Source organism: Podarcis filfolensis, assembly GCF_964270895.1.
Source record: "Podarcis filfolensis genome assembly, chromosome: 9".
Classification (NCBI taxonomy): Eukaryota; Metazoa; Chordata; class Lepidosauria; order Squamata; family Lacertidae; genus Podarcis; species Podarcis filfolensis.
Genome location: NC_139610.1, coordinates 64,561,904 through 64,584,019, shown reverse-complemented (window position 1 = coordinate 64,584,019; position 22,116 = coordinate 64,561,904). Strand labels below are relative to the sequence as shown.

Here is a 22,116-nt window from a genome sequence, read left to right as displayed (position 1 = left end):
GGGATGCGAACGGGATCCATTCCGGAGCCCCGTTCACATCCCGAACGGAACACAAGATGCAACAGCGCGTCTGCACGTGTGCGGGTCGTGTTTCGCTGCTTCCGCGCATGCACGTGACATCATTTTGAGCGTCTGTGCATGCGTGAGCAGCAAAACCCGGAAGTAACGTGCTCCGTTACTTCTGGGTTGCCGCGGAGCGCAACTCGAATGCTCTCAACCCGAAGCGCATTCAACTCAAGGTATGACAGTACATAACACGGACTATATTTTTTTTGGGGGGGGGATGAATGAATTCCTATGTCCCACAAATATCCCAGAGATGCATTTTAAATAAGAGCACACATTCTACTCATGTAGAAACATGCTGATTCCCGAACCGTCCACGGGCCTGATTTAGAAGGCGATTGGGCCGGATCCTGCCCCCGGGCCTTAGTTTGCCTACCCATGGTACAGTGCTTTAAAGAAAGGTGAAATGTGACCCCAGCACACTGCCTGGCTATAAAGCTGCATTTGGCGCCAGCTGCAGCTCTTGGGCTGTCTTCAAGGGTCGCCCCATGTAAAGCATGCTGCAGTAGTCCAAGCAAGAGGTTATGTGAGGCCGAGCTATTCCAGTCCAAGGACAGCTGCAACTGGTGCAGCAGCTGAAGCTGGGCGTAGGTACTCCTTTCCATCAAGACCACCTGGACCTCCAGTGATAGCTCGGAATCAAGGGATACCTCCAAGCTATGAAATTGGTCTGTCAAGGGAAGGGCTAGCCCAGCCAAAGCAGGACACCTACTCAACTGTAATAACAGTAATCAGCAAGAAAAACTGACCATGAGACAAATGCACTCAGCATCTGCAGTCTTCATTTGGAGCACGCATCTTCTCTTGGACGGACTTGTGACTTCTCGTTTCAGTTTTTAAAAATACAATAGGAAAACAGCCTGTTCCTCCTGCAGTATCGAGATTGCAGGGTTGGTTCCTACCTCAAAGAATAGCACAAAGAAGAACAAACAACTGTGTCTTCTCAGAAACCCATCATAGGGTGGAAAGTGAAGCCAGGGTGCAAAAAGCAAGCAAACAAGTACCATCAGATTTTTCACACATCCTTAAAAAGATAGTATTGAGCTATGTGTAGTTTGGGGGGTCCGTCAGCTGACTGGTCAATCACCAGGTAAAGGTATAACTAGAAATGTGTGGAACGGAAAAGAACCATTTCTCTGGGTCCCTCCAGAATGGATTTTGTTTTGCTTTGCTTTGGCCACATGTCATTGATGCAAAATAATAGGGCATTATTTAGACTGGGGACGCGGGTGGCGCTGTGGGTTAAACCACAGAGCCTAGGACTTGCTGATCAGAAGGTCAGCGGTTCAAATCCCTGCCACGGGGTGAGCTCCCGTTACTTGGTCCCTGCTCCTGCCAACCTAGCAGTTCGAAAGCATGTCAAAGTGCAAGTAGATAAATAGGTACCGCTCCGGTGGGAAGGTAAACAGCGTTTCCGTGCGCTGCTCTGGTTCGCCAGAAGCGGCTTAGTCATGCTGGCCACATGACCCAGAAGCTGTACGCCGGCTCCATCGGCCAATAAAGCGAGATGAGCGCCGCAACCCCAGAGTCGGCCATGACTGGACCTAATGGTCAGGGGTCCCTTTACCTTTACCTTTATTTAGACTGGACTGTCCACACCTCATGCTGCTTTGTAAGTTGTTCTGCAACGCTTTCCCAATGGTGTTGCATGATTGCTGTCTGGAGGGAAACTATAATTGGGGGGCAGGGACAAACCAGAACTTGCCAGTTGCTTATTACAACTTGTTACAACAAAAGCTTGAGTGCTAAGGACAGGAACCATCACCCCATGGGGAGAGAAACCCTAGCAGTTGTGCAGCCCCAAAGCAACATCCACTGTTTTCCATCGGGGAGGAGGTTGTGGCAAGACCAGTCCATCCCTCCCTCCCTGTGGTGGTTAGTCTGGTTTTGAAAAACCCTGAGAGGCAAAGAGCAGCAGTTGAAGAAATTACGAGAGTATGACTTCACCGTCATTCACCTAGGGTGGGTAAAGCATAATAATGCTTGGACCCCTCAAGATATTGTAGGGTTGAGAAAGAGCAACTAAAGCGATCAGGAGATGCAGCAATTGCCCCATGAAGGAAGATTGCAGAGTTTGGGACTTTTTCGTTTGGAGAAAAGGCACGTGAGCAGAGTCACGATAGAAATTTATAAGATTATGCATAGAGAAAGAGGATGAAGTTTTCCTTCCTCTCTCAAAATGTTTACAAGTACTTCCGCCCCCCAAAAAACCCAGAGTCCTTTCTGTTGGGAATAATTAGACTGAAATTCCCAGGTGTCAAGAAAGGTCATTCATGTATGCTACTATTTCAACCCCGTGTTTTGTTAGCCCCAAAATGGAAAATGAGCGAGGTCCCAACTAAGGAAAAATGGCAACTTAAGCTGGCGGGATATGTGCAGCTTGCAGACCTAACATACAGAATAAGAGAGCAAGAAGAACATACGTTTAGAGAAGATCAGGAAATGTCTATTGAATATGTGGAAGGAAATTGTGCATGCTTGAAAATGTTGGCAGCATTAAGATTAATTCAACAGTGTAAATATGTTTTGATGGATGAAATAATGGAATAGTGAATGGTATAGTTCATGTAAAATATGCAGGGATCTAAGATATTGCCAACAAAGGTCCGTATAGTTAAAGCCATGGTTTTCCCAGTAGTGATGTATGGAAGTAAGAACTGGACCATAAAGAAGGCTGATCGCCGAAGAATTAATGCTTTTGATTTATGGTCTTGGAGGAGACTCTTGAGAGTCCCATGGACTGCAAGAAGATCAAACGCATCCATTCTTAAGGAAATCAGCCCTGAGTGCTCACTGGAAGGACAGATCATGAAGCTGAGGCTCCAGTACTTTGGCCACCTCATGAAGAAGAAGAAGAAGAGTTTGGACTTGATATCCCGCCTTTCACTCCCCTTCAGGAGTCTCAAAGCGGCTAACAATCTCCTTTCCCTTCCTCCCCCACAACAAACACTCTGTGAGGTGAGTGGGGCTGAGAGACTTCAAAGAAGTGTGACTGGCCCAAGGTCACCCAGCAGCTGCATGTGGAGGAGCGGAGACACGAACCCGGTTCCCCAGATTACGAGACTACCGCTCTTAACCACTACACCACACTGGTGAGAAGAGAAGACTCCCTGGAAAAGACCCTGATGTTGGGAAAGATGGAGGGCACAAGGAGAAGGGGACGACAGAGGATGAGATGGTGGGACAGTGTTCTCGAAGCTACAAACATGAGTCTGACCAAACTGCGGGAGGCAGTGGAAGAAGGAGTGCCTGGCATGCTCTGGTCCATGGGGTCACGAAGAGTCGGACACGACTAAACGACTAAACAACAACAACAAAGATATGCAAAATGAACCATGCAAAGAGAAGAAGGGATGTCATTGATATTTTAAGGATGTTTAAATGAGTATTTTAAATTGTAAAACAGAAAATTTAATAAAAATTATATATATATATATATATATATATATATATATATATATATATATATATATAATTCATGGAGATATTCATGGAGAAGAGGGCTACTGATGGCTACAGTGGAACCTCGGGTAACAGACGCTTCAGGTTACAGACTCTGCTAACCCAGAAATAGTACCTCGGGTTAAGAACTTTGCTTCAGGATAAGAACAGAAATCGTGCTCCGGCGGCGCGACGGCAGCGGGAGGCCCCATTAGTTAAAGTAGTGCTTCAGGTTAAGAACAGTTTCAGGGTAAGAACGGAGCTCCAGAACAAATTAAGTTCTTAACCTGAAGTACCACTGTACTAGCCATGATGTCTATGCTGTGGAGGCAGTAATGCTTCTATATACCAGCTGCTGGAAACAACAAGAGGAAAGAGTGTTCTTGTGCCCAGATCCTGCTGTGGCATCTGCTTGGCCTTTGTGAGAACAGGATGCTGGACTAGATAGGCCAATGGCCTGATCCAGTAGGCTCTTCTTGTTCTTATCGCCTTGAGTCGCTGGGAAACAAATTCACAAACCCTAGACAATTGGGGAAACTCTCCTCTCTCAGCATCACTATGAAAGCTCTCTCGTTTCAGAGAGAGAGAGAGAGAGAGAGAGAGAGAGAGAGAGAGAGAGAGAGGAGGTGTGAAGTTGAAGCATGATTTGCAGCAGATGACTAAAACCATCCAGGAATGCCCTCAAGCCTGGAGTCAACTAGTTGTGTAAGAAAAGCTTAAAAAGGGAAGTGATGGTGGCAGCGTCCTGTCACAAGCCTGAAACTGCTGGACTTTCAGGCCTTGCAAAAGTTCACCGGGGGGGGGGGGGAGTGCCTCTGTGGTTAAGCGGAGGCGAAATGTTGACACCAGGTGCAGAACCATGTGGTTCTTGCATAGCAGAGAATGTCCCCTGGAGGCTAAAGGAGTCCCCAATGCAACACTATAGTGTTGAAACACCAGTGAAGTCTGTTCCTGTGATCGGGGATCTAGCATGAAACAAAGGCAGGCAACCAATACATCTTGGTCACTATGGATTCATCTAGTGGCCAGAGATTTACTCTACAAAAAAACAGGGGGTGGGATAAGGCTATCAGTTGCTACTGTCTATGGTGTTCTGCCTCCTCCTCTGTGGCTCTGAATACCAGGTCCTTGAAATTGCAAGTTGAGAGAGGTCTGTTGTGTTCAGTTCCTGATTGTGGGTTTCTATCCCATGTACCCTGATATATTCATTTTTATGTACACTTTGGTCGGAAAATGGCACTGCAATATTCAGGAAAGTGTTGATGTCAAGGGATGGCCATGTTTTGGTTTTCAGGTTGTTTTGGGAAATATCAATGAAATCAACCCAGTTTTAAACGTGAACCGGATTGCAATCTCTCCCATCCGTTATGGTAGCTCAGTAGCAAAGCATCAGGTTTGCATGCAAAAAGCCCAGGATTCAGTCCCAAGTATCTCCAGGTAGTCCAGCTGGACCATAAAGAAGGCTGATCGCCGAAGAATTGATGCTTTTCAATTCTGGTGCTGGAGGAGACTCTTGAGAGCCCCATGGACTGCAAGAAGATCAAACCTATCCATTGTTAAGGAAATCAGCCCTGAGTGCTCACTGGAAGGACAGATCCTGAAGCTGAGGCTCCAATACTTTGGCCACCTCATGAGAAGAGAAGACTCCCTGGGAAAGACCCTGATGTTGGGAAAGATGGAGGGCACAAGGAGAAGGGGACAACAGAGGACAAGATGGTTGGACAGTGTTCTTGAAGCTACCAACATGAGTTTGACCAAACTGCGGGAGGCAGTGGAAGAAGGAGTGCCTGGCGTGCTCTGGTCCATGGGGTCACGAAGAGTCGGACGACTAAACGACTAAACAACAACAACATCTCCAGGTGGGTCTGGAAAGGCTGCTTGTTTGAAAATAACCCTCACTTCCTCAGCTGGAGATGGAAGTTTGGTTTACAAGACCAGTTTCCTTGAGAATAAAGTTTTGAAGACTTCTGATGCTATTGCAGTGCTGGTTTCTTCCCAGCAAGGACAGTGAAGCTGCACCTCTGGACTCCAGTTCCCATTGGCCAACAGTCACAGATGATGGGAGTTGTAGTCTAACAACATTTGGAGAGCCACAGGTTATCCATTCTTGCTGGACAGCTCAGTTGGTTAGAGCATGGCGCTGATAACACCAATGTCGCAGGTTTGATCCCCATAAGGGACAGCTGTCTATTCCTGCATTACAGGAGTTTGGACTAGATGATCCTAATACAGATACAGTGGTACCTTGGTTCTCAAACGCCTTGGTACTCAAACAACTTGGAACCCAAACATTGCAAACCCAGAAGTAAGTGTTCTGGTTTGTGAACTTTTTCCAGAAGTCAAATGTGCTCCATTTTGAGTGTTATGCTTCAGTTTTGAGTGTTCTGCTGAGGTCTGTTTGTTTTTGCTATTTAATTTGCATTTTTGTTTTTACAGCTCTTTTTGTTTGTGTTTTTGTGACTGTGTGGAATGCAGTTCAGCTACTGATTGATGGATTGATTGTGTGACTGCGGTACATTGTTTATTGCTTTCATTTTACAGATCAATGGTCTCGTTAGATAGTAAAAAAATCATGGTAAATTGCTGTTTTAGGGGTTGTTTTTAAGTCTGAAATGGATGAATCCATTTTGCATTACTTTCTATGGGAAAGCGTGCCTTGGTTTTGGAACGCTTTGGTTTTGGAACAGACTTCTGGAATGGATTAAGTTTGAGAACCAAGGTGCCACTGTATTGAATGGTGTGTGTGTGTGTGTGTGTGTGTGTGTGTGTGTGTGTGTGTTTACCAGGGTCAGGTGTAGAAGAGGGAAGTTTCACCAGCGACATCACAAGGAGAGTTTATGTTGTATTTGAAATATTTGTTTATTTAAAAGCATAAACACTGAACATGGGGGAGCAGGAAAACTCTGAGACAGATAGTGGTAGTCTATTAAACAGCATCAGTTCAACCCCAGAAATAAACTCATGTCCTCGGATCCTGCCAAGGCTCCTTTCACAGCCAGCTGAAAAGATGCAAACCTCTCGACTCTTTCACTGACTAGTAGGTACATTCATGTCTTCTCTCACTCTCTGTAGCTGCTACCCAGCTGAATTGCATTCAACTACCAGCCATCAAAAGCCGTTAATGTTAATTTATAAAGGCATTTGTCCACAAATAATAAACAAAAAACCTAGAGAAAAGTATACATATATACTAAAATTATTACAATTATTACAGATATGAAATTATGTCTAGCAACGTGCATCACCTAGATTGGTGACCATAAGTAAAAGGTATTTTTAAATCAACAACAATGATAATTTATAGGAAGTGGGGGAGGGATAATATACCGTATTTTTTGCTCTATAAGACTCACTTTTTCCCTCCTAAAAAGTAAGGGGAAACGTGTGTGCGTCTTATGGAGCGAATGCCGGCTGCGCAGCTATCCCAGAAGCCAGAACAGCAAGAGGAATTGCTGCTTTCACTGCACAGCGATCCCTCTTGCTGGTCTGGCTTCTGAGATTCAGAATATTTTTTTTCTTGTTTTCCTCCTCCAAAAACTAGGTGCGTCTTGTGGTCTGGTGCGTCTTATAGAGCGAAAAATACGGTATGTACTTCATGCATGCTGGCCTGGCTTCTTTTATGGAAAATTGAGTGGCTTACAAGCTTACAAGTGTGCTTATTCGGGTGCGTAGCAAATGGAATGCAGTCAGTATCTGGTTGTCTCCTTTGGATCTGGGAGCTGGCATTTTGCGACTTCTCTTCTCTTAAACAAATTATGCCTTTATTTAAAGTAATTCAGCAATCAGCCCCAAATTCTGGCAATTGGCCCAGAAATCTTCAAACCTCCCCACCCCCTAAAAACGAATAATAACTGTCTCGGCTGGATTTTTTCTGTTTAGATGACTACCAAGTTTTGAACACTGTACTGCAGCAGAGCGGAAATCTCAAACCAGGTTTTGAAATACATCAAGTTCAGGGACACACGAATATGCAGGTTAGTGAATGCAGGAACACCTAAAATAGGGCAAAAGGGATAAGAGTTATTTATAATGTCCCAGGTAGGTAACCAGTCAAATGGCGCAACATTAAGCACTTAAGCAATTGGACTGAAGCAAGGCTGAGGGACTGGAAGCAGCAACATAGGCCGACACTACCATTCTATGATTCTATGATGCTATCCCAGATCAAGGGAAGTAACAGTCATCTTCTATTCTGCCTTGGTCAGACTATACCTGGAATACTGTGTCCAGTTCTGGGCACCACAATTGAAGAAGAAGAAGAAGAGGAGGAGGAGGAGGAGGAGGAGGAGGAGGAGGAGGAGGAGGAGGAGGAGGAGGAGTTTGGATTTGATATCCCACCTTTCACTCCCCTTCAGGAGTCTCAAAGCGGCTAACAATCTCCTTTCCCTTCCTCCCCCACAACAAACACTCTGTGAGGTGAGTGGAGCTGAGAGACTTCAAAGAAGTGTGACTGGCCCAAGGTCATCCAGCAGCTGCATGTGGAGGAGCAAAGACGTGAACCCGGTTCCCCAGATTACTATTGGCAAGAAGGCTATTGGCAAACTGGAACATGTGCAGAGGAGCAGCAAGAATATTATTGGTACAAAAATGGAAGCAAGAAGAATTACCGACGAAAGAAGAATGGCAAATGAAATTAATGGACTATGCAGAATTAGATAAATTAACAGGAAGGATTCGAAACCTGCGGGATCAGAGATTCTTAGAGGACTGGAGTAAATATTTGAAAAGCAATTGTGATAAACAGATTGCCCTAGCAGCACTGCAAGAAGTTCTATAAGGAGGATTTTGTGAAATATTGCAAGGAAGACTTTGAAAAGAATTATTAGTTAAGGACAATTAAAAGTAATAGAGAAATTAAGAAATGCAGAACAAGTGATAAAGAATGGAAAATCTTCAGAGGTTGTTGATGGAAGTCTAAAATATTGTATAAGATAAGAAGTTATGTTAAATGATTGTTGGAACGTATATGTTAAAAAACTATACATATAAACATGTGCAGAGGAGGGCAACCAAGATGATCAAGGGTCTGGAAACAAAACCTTAGGATAAACGATTTAAGGAGCTGGGTATGTTTAGCCTGGAAAAGAGGAGACTGAGAGGAGATGTGATAGCCACCTTCAAATATCTCAAGGGCTGTCACATGGAGGAAGGAGCAAGCTTGTTTTCTCCTGGTCTGGAGGGTAAGACATGACCATGCTTCCCTATGGCTGCCCTATGTGATGGCCTGGGATTCGGACTTGGAGGCTGAACCTGAGGAATCCCAGCCTGCACAGGATTCCCCGCCTCCGGAACCAGCTGAGCCAGGGCTGGGGCTTGAGCCTGAAGGGTCCTCACCTGTGCTGGATCCTCAGGTGCAGGCACCAGCTAGTCTGCTCTGGCCCCTGAGGTGATGGAGGACCCATTGCCTGCAGGTGCTCCACTCTCAGCCCCGTCAGGGGAAGAGGAGGTTGCCTCTGGGTCCGGCAACCCTCCAGCCTCTCCTGAGCTGCAGAGGCTCAGGGCAGAGAGGCGGAGGGAACTAAGTTCCCGCAGGAGGAGCGCTCGCCTCCAGGCCAGGAGAGGCAAGGCACCTGTGGACCAGGGTCGCCCTATGCCTCGGGGCAGATAAAAGCCAGCCAGCCCCAGTCCCAGGTTGCGGGAGCAACGTTGTTGGTAGCCTGTTCCTGCCGGCAACCCTGTCCTGCTCTTCTGCCAGAGTTCCTGATCCTACCCGACTCCCTGCCTTGGACCCAGCTACAGCTTTAACTGACTGCCTCCCTACTGCACCCTCGACCTCGGACTGGACTCGGACCTTGCCTCTCATTAACCCTCGGGACCAGCACACCCTAGGACCTACGTGCTCCTCCTCTGTGGAGGAGCTGCCCATTGCACACTTGCACATACAGAGGCAGGAAGCTGTGGCATGCAAGGTTCTGCCAGGTAGCTATCAGGCCAGTCCTTGACTGAAAGCTACCTCTCATCTTCAGGGCCACACCTGACCACCCTGTTGCCTGTAGCTTAGTGGGAGGGCACCTGGGTCAATCCCTGGAGTCTCCAGGTAGGGCTAGGGATGCTGTCCAACTGGAACCCCAGAGAGCCGCTATCGGTTCTCAGGTAGATAGACCAAAGGTCTGACTTTGTCTAAGGTAGCTTCTGGTGTTTGGGGACCACAACTCCCATGTGGAAGGCCCCTGGGCTTGATGTTCCTCACCACCGTCTGCTCATAAGCGTCCCACTGAGTTCAGTGGGGAGACTTATTCCCAGGTGAACAGGTACAGGGTTACAGCCCAAGGCAGTAATATGCCTTAACTGTTTGACACCTTCGCGCCCTTGACCTTAATGTATTGCGTGCTTGATAATATCTAGTAAATGTTTATTGAAAAAAGCAGAAGCGTTTGAAAAGTTCGCTGAGGAGAGGGGTGCGGCCTCACAAGCAGGGTGAAAATCCGCCGCCAGAAAGCTATAAAACTGATGGGAGTGGAACCTACGTCAGTCTCATGAACCTGCTGAAAGGGAAAAGGTGGCTAAATGGAGTCCTGTCTCCCAGGCCTTCACCTGCTCCCCATGTCCCCTCCGCTCACTGGCCTTGCTCCAAGCTCTCTTTAATGTTTTGGCCCACCTGCGATGCGCCCTTGAACCCTGATACTGATCTTGCTTGCAAGCATGGAGGATAAGAGAAGGGTGTGTGAGTTCTGGGTAGAAACTAGCCTGCTGGGCAAAGATCAAATGTGCATTAAGGTTACATAACGATAACGGGAATAAGCATAAATTGCACATGGGGTTTGAGAAGCTAACGATGGTGTCAGAGTCATTTTACATAATCTCGCATTCAATACTGTTTGCTCCAGCAAAGGTTTCGGGCTGCTGGTAATTTCTGCTGAAATCCTGTACAACAAATATTTGGGAGGGGCGGGTTGTCCCATTTTTATTGTGCTGAATAAAGCTAATTGGGATAGATAGTTCAGTCAGTAGAGCATGAGACTCTTCCAAGCTCCACATTGGGCCAAAGATTCCTGCATTGCAGGGGGTTGGACTAGATGACCATCGTGGTCCCTTCCAACTCTACAATTCTATGATTCTACGACCAGGCCAGTATCTGGCAATGGGTCACAAGCCGATGTCATGAGTTACATAGCAGGGGACTTTTGTTTTGCAGAATTTCAAGGTGTCAGGGACCGTGCTGAGGAGGGCTGCACTGAGAAGGAATGGTGGGAGCCTCCCCCTCCCCCTGATCCGGATCCTGAATCTTCCCAGGAGCAGGAGGACAGTATAGATTTGGAACAGTGGTTTGCAGAGGGGCATAGTTCGGAAGGCAGAAGCTGGGAAATACTGGATGGGGAACAGCTAGCAGAAGAAACACTGGAAGAGAGAGAGTGAGTTAACAGATTCACAGTCTCTGGATAGTATCCACCCACTTCCCCAAAGTCCTGGAGAGCTCAGAAGGTGTCAGAACAGAAAGCACAGAGGTTCCAAACTCAGATTACAAGATTTAGGAGTGATGTAAATTAATAGGGACAGAGTAGGGAGTGAGCTTAATTGGGAGCCCCGCCATTCTGGTTAGATGCTTTCTTTTGTCCTTCGCTGTGCTTATTAAAGAAATGAACTCATAAGAATTCTCTTTTGTTTGATCTGCTCATTTATGGAGGAGGAAGCCAATTCCCCAAAGCCTGACACAAGGCAGATATTTTGGGATACTGGGATTGGTCCCTCCTTACCTCTTCCCCGCTCCGCCAGTCATATTCTAAGGACAACAGAGAATGCACTGAAGAACAATGTATTTTTACCACGCCTTCCATCCCACACCCCTGCTCCTAGGCTGTAAACCGGGAATCACAAACCTTTCTAGAATATCCCCAGCTGCTTCCTCCTGTTGATATCTCTCTTGAGCTGACAAAGATTGCAGGGAGCACAGAAAGTGGTGGTGAGGCAGTCGCAACAGATGGATCCCTGCAGAGAGTAAAAAAAAAAGCAAAATTTCATAGCAGAAGACTGAATTGTATTTTGATTAGGGATGGATGGAACATTCTGTTTCCAGTCTCTGCTGGTTTTCTTTATTTTATTTATTTAAGATGTTATCTGCACAACACTTAATTGGGGAGTGTTTGTTGAGCAACCTAGAAACGCGAAACACAAATATGATCCAGTAATTTAAAAGGTTAGGTCCAGTTGCGAACGACTCTAGGGTTGCGGCGCTCATCACGCTTTATTGTCCAAGGGAGCCGGTGTACAGCTTCTGAGTCATGTGGCGAAACCAGAACAGCACACGGAAACGCCGTTTACTTTCCTGCCAGAGCGGTACCTATTTATCTACTTGCACTTTGACGTGCTTTCGAAATGCTAGGTTGGCAGGAGCAGGGACTGAGCAACAGGAGCTCACCCCATCGCGGGGATTCGAACCGCCGACCTTCTGATCGGCAAGCCCTAGGCTCTGTGGTTTAGACCACAGCGCCACCTGTGTCCCTATCCAGTAATTTACCGGTATTCTAAACTGAGTCCGGTAGCGAGTCCTCATGGCGACGCTCGGTCCACAGCAACAGCATTCTTCCATGTCCTTGGCAACTTTGCATCCTAGGCAGAAGAAGCAGAATGTTCCACACAGACCTAGAGAGAGGGGGGAATCAAACACAAAGGTTAGCATTTTCTCATCCTCTAGAATTCACGCAGCCAATGGAATTTCACTGCTTGGTTTCAGAAGCATTTAGAGGCATGGTGTCTTGAGATGAAGAAACACTTTCAAAGAGAGGACCACATCTCAGTGTTAGAGCATCTATCTTGCATACAAAAGGCCTAAAGTCCAATCTTCAGTATCTCCAGCGCGAGACTGGGAGTGCCCAGTGTCTGAAACCCTGGAAAGTCACTGCCAATCATTAAAGACAAAAATGACTCAGGAGAGGCAGTTCCCTAACTCCCAAATTACTCTCCGGCTCCAATTGCTCTTGGGTCAACAATTCCTTGCGTCTTGGATTTCTTTCTGCAGTTACTACATGCAATTGGAAATTATCAGTCATCACGATGGGTTGGCCAAACTTGTTTGTGAGTTTGCAAAGACTCGCCGAAGGGTGTGTGCAATGCAACTCATAAGCACATACAGAGCCAAGGGCCAAGGGCAGCAGAGGCTTAGATAAAAAGACACATACATTCTGTTTTGTAAAAGTTCACTAAGCAAAAATTCATTTATCCAAACATGAGGAATTCGTACCCAAGCCTTGTTATACACACCACAGATTCAGATATCCAAACAGAAAAGCCTTTTCACTTCCTCATTTGCATTTTGCTGGTTGGCTGAAGAATGGAGGGAGGGGGAAGAATCGGATAAATCAGAGGATTTTCCCCTCTGTTTTCCTGGATTTTTGGGGGGGGGGTCTTTGGGAGTAAAAATTCTATGGTCGGGACACATTAGAAATTTTCCAATAGGAATCACTGGAAATTATTCGCTTGTTATGTGAACGCTTGCCCCTGTGAATGATTTCTATGGAACACAAGCAACACCTATATTTTTATTATGCAGAATAATAATTAATCTCTCTGGGAGGGAAGGTCAGACCATATAGGCCACACCATGGTCACCCTGTACAGCGCTTCGTTTCTCCCCATATAAGTGAGTGGCTGCCCTTCTCTCCTACAGGGACAAAAAAAGGGGACCACTTGGGGCCATTAATGGGGCGTGGTGCCATCTGATCTTATAATATGCTAGGGAGGAAATCTGTCAGCTGGACCTGGGCATCTTAAGACCTGCACTGCCAGAGCAGCCTTCAGTCACTATTGGTTTTTCTGCAACACCATATTAATGGCCAGAGAAGCAGTGGCATAGCAAGGTCAGGTGGTACCCGGTCCAGAAAATTTCTTGTCACCCCCCCCCCCACACACACACTGAAATTTTTGCCTGCAAAAATGGTTTGACTTTATTTCACATTTTGGGAGCCAGAGTTGTTGAGCTATTCTAGCGGGGATCGCGTGACTTGCGACGAGGAGTCTGCCTGCCGCCCTACAGGGGAGCCATTTTGGCAGTGGTAAGCCAAAGCACGCCAAGGCGTCTCTCACAGATGTTGAGAGCCACACAGCATTTTGTCACCCCCCCCTCGGAGGTGACACCTGGGGCAGACCACACCCACCACACCCACCTTGCTCTGCCCCTGCAGAGAAGGGGACTGCAGCTCCTCACCTCAGGTGGACCAAGTTATCTGAGAAGCCAATGGGGGAACTGGCTGGCCTTGTACAAGTCTTGCTCCAGGGTTGGTTTCTCAGTCCACACAACTTGTCAGAAGAAGTAGTTATTCTAGAGACTGCTGTGCCTCTCCTCCCCTTCCTGAGATCTCCCTTTAAGCTGCCATGTGTCCCCACTTTACAGAATACAGTACTCTATTTGAAGGACTGCCAATCCAAATCTAATTTAAGGGCAAAGAACCCCGAGAAGAGATATCCGGGGCCTGGAAGGTGCCCAATAATTGACAGCACCCCAAGTTGAGAGCACCTGGACTGCAAACGGAGCAGATACAGTCTCTGCCCAGTATACCTGAAGGAGCGTCTCCACCCCCATCGTCCAGCCCGGACACTGAGGTCCAGCTCCAAGGGCCTTCTGGCAGTTCCCTTACTGCGAGAAGCAAGGTTACATGGAACTAGGCAGAGGGCCTTCTCAGTAGTGGCGCCTGCCCTGTGGAACGCCCGCCAATCAGATGTCAAGGAAATCAACAACTCTCTGACTTTTAGAAGACATCTGAAGGCAGCCCGATATAGGGAAGCTTTTAATGTTTGATGTTCCATTGTGTTTTTGTATATTCTGTTGGGAGCCGCCCAGAGTGGCTGTGGAAAACCAGCCAGATGGGCAGGGTATTAATAATAATAATAATAATAATAATAATAATAATAATAATAATAATACACAAGTGGCAGATGCTACACTTCTTCCCCTGCATGGAAAGCCCACCTTGCTATTTGAGAATGGTCACAGTAGTGTGTGATGGAACACTGAGAGATTGGCTTTTATAGAGAGAGGTTGGCTGTTGTTTTATAGTACAGATAAACCGTGGCTGATGTCCAAAGTCCCACAACGCCATAAAACCCCAAATCTTTGAACTTCACTCACAGACACGACAGTCACTGCCGCAGTCACAGAGGTCCGTCTGCCACTCAAAACTCCGCGTGGATGTGTGGCATTGTGGCTGGGTGGTGACAACAGGACGATAAGTCATTTCCATTTTCACAAAGTCTGGTTAGATGTTGCTGTCTAGTGGAAGGGAAAAAATACATTGGTTTTGAGACTTTTAAAAGTGCAACTAGTCTCCGCATCATGCCCTTCAGCAAAACCTGCTGAGTAAATCATGAGATTAAGAGAAAGGAACGTTTTCTAGATTAGTAAGTAGTTTAGGAGCAGAAAGCAGACATTAAGGGTGATTTCACAGTACAGTGAGGGAGGGAAGCGTCTGGCTTTCCACTTGCTGTTGAACTCCCATCAGATGTCAAAGAAATAAATAAACAACTACCGGACGTTTAGAAGACATCCCTGTTTAGGGAAGTTTTTACTGACTGATGTTTTAATGTATCTTTTGTTGGAAACCACCCAGAGTGTCTGGGGAAACCCAGCCAGATAGGTGGAGTATAAATAATAAATTATTATTATTAAAATTATGATTAACTAGAACTCCAGTTTGCTTAAAAATTAGGACCAAATGAAATCCTGATCCACTCTGATGATGATGAGATGGTTTTAACTTGGTATAAGGCAGTTTCCTATGTTCCTAAATCGGGAAGAAGGCTCAGTACACAGGTTGTCTGGATTGAAAGCAGCCTCAGTGCATAATCATGAAAAAAAAATCATGACAAGAATTATTAATATTATTAATAATATTTAGTAAAAGTATTTAGTATTTTCAGTACTAAAATAATATTTAGTAAAAAAACTAAAAAGCAAATTGCCAATATTGTCATTAGGGCTGGGCGATGTATTGATACATCGTCCAAAATCGGTTTGAAGTCCACATCATGGTAACAGTTTTGTAATATTCAACATGGTGACATATCGCGAAATATCACAATGTGTGTGTGTCATATGTAAAAAAATAAAATTGTGATGTGGGAAAAACCGTGAAGCCAACTCGTCTCTTTTCTCACGATTCCTCCTGCCCCTGTTGCTCTGTACAGTGGTACCTCGGGTTACAGACGCTTCAGGTTACATACGCTTCAGGTTACGGACTCCGTTAACCCAGAAATAGTACCTCGGGTTAAGAACTTTGCTTCAGGATGAGAACAGAAATCGTGTGGCAGCAGTGGGAGGCCCCATTAGCTAAAGTGGTGCTTCAGGTTAAGAACAGTTTCAGGTTAAGAATGGACCTCCAGAATGAATTAAGTTCTTAACCCGAGGTACCACTGTACTATAAAATGGCAGTTGCAACATTATGTTAAAGGTAAGTGAAAATGTATCTGTTTTAGACCTCTAAGCTGGAGCAGTTCCCAGGAAATTACGCAGTTCGCCTCTACATACTGTAGTTGCATCCTTATTCTCAGACATTGTGATATATTGGTCAGAGCCATAGCTAGGTGATCTCGCGCCCCTGGCAGAACCACCCAGATTGCGCCCCCTAGCCATGGAGAAATTAGCTCTTCTTTCTGCCTCTCCTCCAACTCAACCTCCCCCCCCCGTACCCATTCAATTCCTCACACACTTCACCTCGCAATGAATTCTGATTGGAGGACACCAAGATGGGGAAGGTTGACCTAGATTATGCTATATAGGCGTCTCCCCACTTACGCGCGGGATACGTTCTGGGCCCCTGCCTGCATGTGAAATCCCATAAAGTGGGAAGAACCCCACTTTAATAGGGAGAAGGGCATGGGAAGAGGACCTCCACCCACTGCTACTGATTATTTTTATCTGCAGTTGAAGATGTAGAAAGAGCACAAGGTGTGCTCTAGGGTACTGTTATGTACTGAGTTGAATAGGATCCAAACTGCAGCAGTCTGATTGGTCCTAGAACAATAGGATCCAAAAGGCAGCAGTCTGATTGGTCGTAGAACAATGCAGCAGTATGATTGGTTGGCAGGAACCACCCAATCATGCTCCAGATAGAAGTGAATCCACAACCTGATTGGCTTACAGTAGAATTCAGGAATTAGCCAATCATGTGCAGCCCATTGTGTAAATAATGTATATAAAGCAGATACTTTGAGGGGACATTCATTCATTCCTCCTCACCACTATGAGCTGAATAAAGAGCATGAAATCACTTTGCGACTCTGAGTATATTTCAGGTACACTTGTAGTTCATGGACTCTTGCCTCGCACAGAGCGTGATGGCGAAGTCAAGTAAGTCTGGCCTATTTCCTGACATGAGCAGATCGTGTGCCCGGGGTGGAATGTGCTTCTGCATCTTCCTTTACAACATGCAAAGATTGCACAACACCAGACAGAGCAGAACGGGAAGTATTCCCCAAAGGCAGAAAGTCTGGAAATCACCGAGGAATCAAGGCTGTGATTGCATACACACTGAACCTTTAAGGCACATTCAAACCGTCAAAGAGTTCTGGGCACCACAGTTTACCTCCTAAAGGTAAAGGTAAAGGTAAAGGTCCAGTCATGGCTGACTCTGGGGTTGCGGCGCTCATCGCGCTTTATTGGCCGAGGGAGCCGGCGTACAGCTTCCGGGTCATGTGGCCAGCATGACTAAGCCACTTCTGGTGAACCAGAGCAGCGCACGGAAACACTGTTTACCTTCCCACCGGAGTGGTACCTATTTATCTACTTGCACTTTGACGTGCTTTCGAACTGCTAGGTTGGCAGGAGCAGGGACCAAGCAACAGGAGCTCACCCCATCGCGGGGATTCGAACCGCCGACCTTCTGATCGGCAAGTCCTAGGCTCTGTGGTTTAACCCACAGCGCCACCCGCGTCCCTCCTCCTTTTTACCTCCTGCAGAACTGCAATTCCCAGCAACCCTTAACAAACCACAGTGCCTAGTATTCTTTGAGGGGGGTAATGTGTGCCGTGAAGATTTAGTGTGTACTCAGCCTGAGAGGCAGTGGCATGTCCACTCCAGGTAACCATACCTTAAGCCTAGGCCCACAGGGTTGTCTCCAGCTATCTGTTACTCATCAGCGAGACCCAGTGCCGGATTTACGTATAAGCTAAACAAGCTATAGCTTAGAGCCCCACGCTCTTGGGGGCACCCAAAAAACTTAAAAGGAAAAAAAAACCTGGATGTACATTTCCGAACTATAAGATAAAAAACAAATAAAATAAAACCTACATACAGCAACTGTGTTTTGTGTTGTGTAGGCTCCCATGGTGTAAGTAATGGGCCCCACCTGCTCCCTAAAATATCACTGGTTTGCTCATTTATATATATATAGGGTGCCTACATTCTGCTATTTATAATTATTAGTTGTTTGCATCGTATATTTACACCTATTATTATTTCATGCTATAGCAAGTTTCTAGATACCAGATTATGGGTCTTTATAAATTGTGTTTCTAAAGGAACTTTTGTTATTGCCAAATGCCAATGTGTTCACATTATTACGTTTGTTATAAATAAAAAATCATCTTAAGTTAGAGCTTAATAATTATTTCACTATTAATGTAAGGTAAAGACAAAGGGACCCCTGACCATTAGGTCCAGTTGTGGCTGACTCTGGGGTTTCGGCGCTCATCTTGCTTTATTGGCCGAGGGAGCCGGCGTACAGCTTCCGGGTCATGTGGCCAGCATGACTAAGCCGCTTCTGGTGAACCAGAGCAGCACACGGAAACGCCATTTACCTTCCCGCTGGAGCAGTACCTATTTATCTACTTGCACTTTGACGTGCTTTCAAACTGCTAGGTTGGCAGGAGCAGGGACCGAGCAACAGGAGCTCATCCCGTCCTAGAGATTTGAACCGCTGACTATTAATGTACTTCTTCTTAATTGTATTTCACTATTAATATACTTCTTCTTAATTGTCTTTCAGTTCAACAATTATTTTGATAAAATACATTATTTTGTTACATGCAAAGGGCTTTAGATACCTATTAGTCATGTCCATTTATTTCTATGGGTAGGGCAAACATTGGGTGCAACCCTAAAAGCTGATGGGTAGATCATGGGTCATGTTCAGGGCCAGCCGAAGCCATTTCACTCCTTAAGGCAAGGCAGGGTCCCTTGCCGGTGCAGCCTGTGGTGCTGCCAGCATTTACTGACTTCAGGGACTGCAGAGACACCAGGCACATTTTGAAAGGCTTTGCTCAGCCTGGCAGCTGCTAGCAATGGCACCTTGAAACACATTCATTTTGGCAGCCTGGTCATCCTTGGGATAGCAGCAGGGCGAGGGGATACACAATCTGCTGCCCTTCCTAGTCTGCCTCCTGAGACAGATAGCTTCATTTTGGCTCATGATAGGCTTAGTCCTAATCATGTTTCAAGTGGGAATGGTTACTTCCTTTTCCCCTGAGCTATTTCTTCTGAAACAGCCAGTTTTCAGTTCCTTCTACCCAGCATGGTTGGCACTCGCCAGGGCCATGTGAAATGGAAACCCCTGCTGCTGAAATGTCACAGAAACCACAAATCTGATTTGATAACCAAATCGTTCAGTGACCCGAAACCTTTCCCATCTGCAGATTTTGTGTGAGAATCAAGTGTCCCTGGCCATGCAAAGCGGGGCAGCTAACCGTTTCCAAACGTTTGGGTTGGTAGTGGTGCTGCCAAACTGAAAGTGAAGTTGAACATAAATTGCATTTTGATTTGTAGTCTCAGCAGGTTGCTTTTGATGAAGCTGACTGAAAGAAATCCAGCCAAGTTCTCTGTCTTCTCAAATCCACACCATCCGTTTAAAGCCGTTTTATACCAATCTAAGAGCCATTCAAATAATGATAAATTAAGAGACAAATGCTGCCGTTTAGTGCAACCCCAAAGTCTTCTGCCTTCCTCAAGCTACCTCTTGCTGCCTAATGGTAGGACCAGTTCTGGCGATCTCTCTAATGGATATTGCCTGGACATTTGAAGAGCTTCAACCCACAATCATGAAGGCTAAATGTCTACTTTTGTTTCCACAGCTTCAGTGATAGTTGCTCACCCGCTTCCCCAACAAAAAGATTTCTGTATCCTCCCCTCCAAAGGATCCACCCTATTCTCCCGATTGTAAAAATTTAAAACTAACTTTAATACTGATTTTTTATATTGTTGCAATCTGCCCCGGGACCTTATGGCGAAGGGTGGGTAAGAAATCCGTTATATGATAAAAACGATAAGAATTAAAATGGTCATTCTTATTTTCCAACTGGCTGATAATAAAAACTAGAAGCCTTGTATCTAGCATTGTTCAGTTATTCTAAGAAACAGTGCAGTTTTGAAAGTGCCAGTCCGCCATCTTGGTTTAAAATGGAATCCAACTGCAATCGAACACAGGTGAAAACCTGCTCCCTGATCTCAGAACCATCATCCAAGATTTGGTTATGATATCTTAAGAGGTGTCCAAATGCAGAGCAGACAAAAAAAAACTTTTCAAAATGTATAATAGGTATATACCAACTGTCCAGTGCCTTGTGGACAGCTGCCTCCTGGCACCATCAGATCTGAAACAAATAATATTTTAAGCCACCACCCAAGTAGCCAATGGAAATCAATTTCATGGGATACAGTTATCATCAATAGCATATAGGGTACAATACAGTCAATGAAGAAAAATTTTAAGTCCCACTAATTTGAACAGAAGAGAGTTAAGCAGACACTTGACTCCTGCTAAAATTGTTGGGAATTGAAGATTGTAGCCCGTGTTTTTCTTCTTGTTTCAAATGACTAGTCAAATCCATGTCAAAACAATCAGCATGCAAGGCCTAGCACAGCTTACATTTTAGATGCCAGGAAACTCATGATGATTCACAGATAATGCAATGCAGAGTTCATTAGAGCTTTGATTTATTGTTCCAATTTCCTTTGAAAGCTCCTGACGTGGCTCTCTTTGGAACATGAGGCGCATGCTTTGAAGGCAGGGCTTAATATGTGCCTGGGTTCAATCCAAGCACCTGTTGTCCATGCCAAGACACAACTCCAAAGCATGGAGAGTTGTTTAAGCAGTACATTTAAATTGGGTGGAACTGTAGCACAAGAAGAAGGTAGGCTTCCACAGATGAAATGAGAAGCTAAACACATTATGTCAAATTGTGGCATAATTCAGCATTAAGGACTCAGGCCACAAAGGTGAGCGAAAACAAATATAAAAAGCTCTGAGGTGTTCTGGAGACTTCTTTAGCAATGGTATGTTTGTGTATATTCTCTCTCTCTCTCTCTCTCTCTCTCTCTCTGTGTGTGTGTGTGTGTGTGCATTTAAGACCCATTCATTAATGGGCCACTTGGCTGGAATTTTACGCACACTTAATTGAAACACCATGGGCCTTATTTCTGAATAAACCTTTTCTTATTTGTAAACCGCCCTGGAATATTTTGATACAAGGTGGTACACAGTGAAAGCTGGCCCATTTACGCACTCAGGTCTACTCTTGGGCTCTCCCAAACTCCCTAACTTCAACTGTACCAGTCCCAATAGCCACCAGTAAGAAAGATAGATACAGTGAGACCTTGGTTTGAAACCATTTTGGATTACAACCACATCAAACCCTGAAGTGTGCGTCCCTTTTTTTGGATCACAACCCATTTTTTTTTTATTACAACCATTTTTGGGGGGAGGCCCCATTGGTGAAAGCGTGCCTGTTTTGGTTTACAACCAGACCTCCGGAACGGATTATGGTTGTAAACCAAGGTAACACTGTAGATAGATAGATAGATGGATAGATAGATAGATAGATAGATAGATAGATAGATAGTAGATAGGCAGGCAAAGGACTCACTTCCTAGTCATGACAAACAGCTTGTGCCCATTATTTTCCCCTCACACCATTTCTTTGTTGATATGAAAATTAAGCATTGGATTCAATTCCAGACTTTAGGAAAATCAGTTGGGAGCTTTCAAAAATCCCAAATTAATCAGGGGAAAAAGAAACTGTACACATACCCCTTTGCTGAATTATCCTGGATGGAGTGCTTTCTTTCCTTAGATGAAATTTAACCAACACGTTTATTCTGCGTAGGGTGTTCACACCACAGCAAGGGAACACTGACACTCTCTGAGATTGTCGCTCGCTATTTATATTCAGGAAAATTAATTGTGGGTTACAATATTTGATCTGAACCTGATAGGGTGTAAAGACAGTCACTCGTTCTGCATGACAAATTAGTAAATTAGACGCCGGGGTTGCTGCTCTTGCACAAGTTGAGCATTGCAAAGGCTTGGTCTTTCCATAGTCACTACTGGATTACACACCGCTGGACTTAATGTGCTTCTATATATAGAGATGTAAAACCGGCATGCCTGCTATTGCGAGAAATCCACTTTTAAATGAGCGAATATGATTAACTGAAAATTAAAACGAGTTAGAATGACTAATTTGTTTTAATATATTTTCCCCAGCTGGGTTAAGGAGGCACATAGGAAAATAATCTCATGCCAATTTTGGTAAAACAGAGCTTGGGGAACTTGTGGCTCTCTCCAAGTTGCTGAACTACAACTCCCATCAGCAGCAGCCAACATGGCCAGTGGGTAGAGATGGTGGGAATTGTAGTTCATCAACATCTGGAGGGTCAAGTGTTTTCCATACCTGCCCCCCAAAATA

At 45.3% G+C, this 22,116-nt stretch overlaps 1 protein-coding gene and 1 long non-coding RNA gene across 2 annotated transcripts in view; one reads left to right on the top strand and one right to left on the bottom strand.

Moving 5' to 3' along the window:
* LOC310742573 overlaps window positions 1–22,116 on the top strand; it is a 403,250-nt gene that overhangs the window by 20,252 nt on the left and 360,882 nt on the right. The window lies entirely within an intron of this gene.
* On the bottom strand, window positions 7,061–21,616 carry LOC310742488 (placenta-specific gene 8 protein-like). The gene is made up of 5 exons (XM_083572038.1): window positions 21,459–21,616; window positions 14,570–14,710; window positions 11,963–12,087; window positions 11,325–11,433; window positions 7,061–7,501 (listed from the first exon to the last, which is right to left on the bottom strand). The coding sequence occupies exons 2-4, from the start codon at window positions 14,679–14,681 to the stop codon at window positions 11,329–11,331; spliced, it is 342 nt and encodes a 113-aa protein (XP_083428164.1). The 5' UTR covers window positions 14,682–14,710; window positions 21,459–21,616; the 3' UTR covers window positions 7,061–7,501; window positions 11,325–11,328.

What these genes read in the sequence shown, in the direction of transcription:
- LOC310742488 (XM_083572038.1), bottom strand. Translation starts at nt 14,681, where the DNA reads ATGGAAATGACTTATCGTCCTGTTGTCACCACCCAGCCACAATGCCAC. An exon ending in CGGCAGTGACTGTCGTGTCT is followed by an intron (nt 12,088 to 14,569) that starts GTGAGTGAAGTT and finishes CCCTCTCTCTAG; the next exon opens with GTCTGTGTGGAACATTCTGC. An exon ending in GGACTCAGTTTAGAATACCG is followed by an intron (nt 11,434 to 11,962) that starts GTAAATTACTGG and finishes TACTCTCTGCAG; the next exon opens with GGATCCATCTGTTGCGACTG.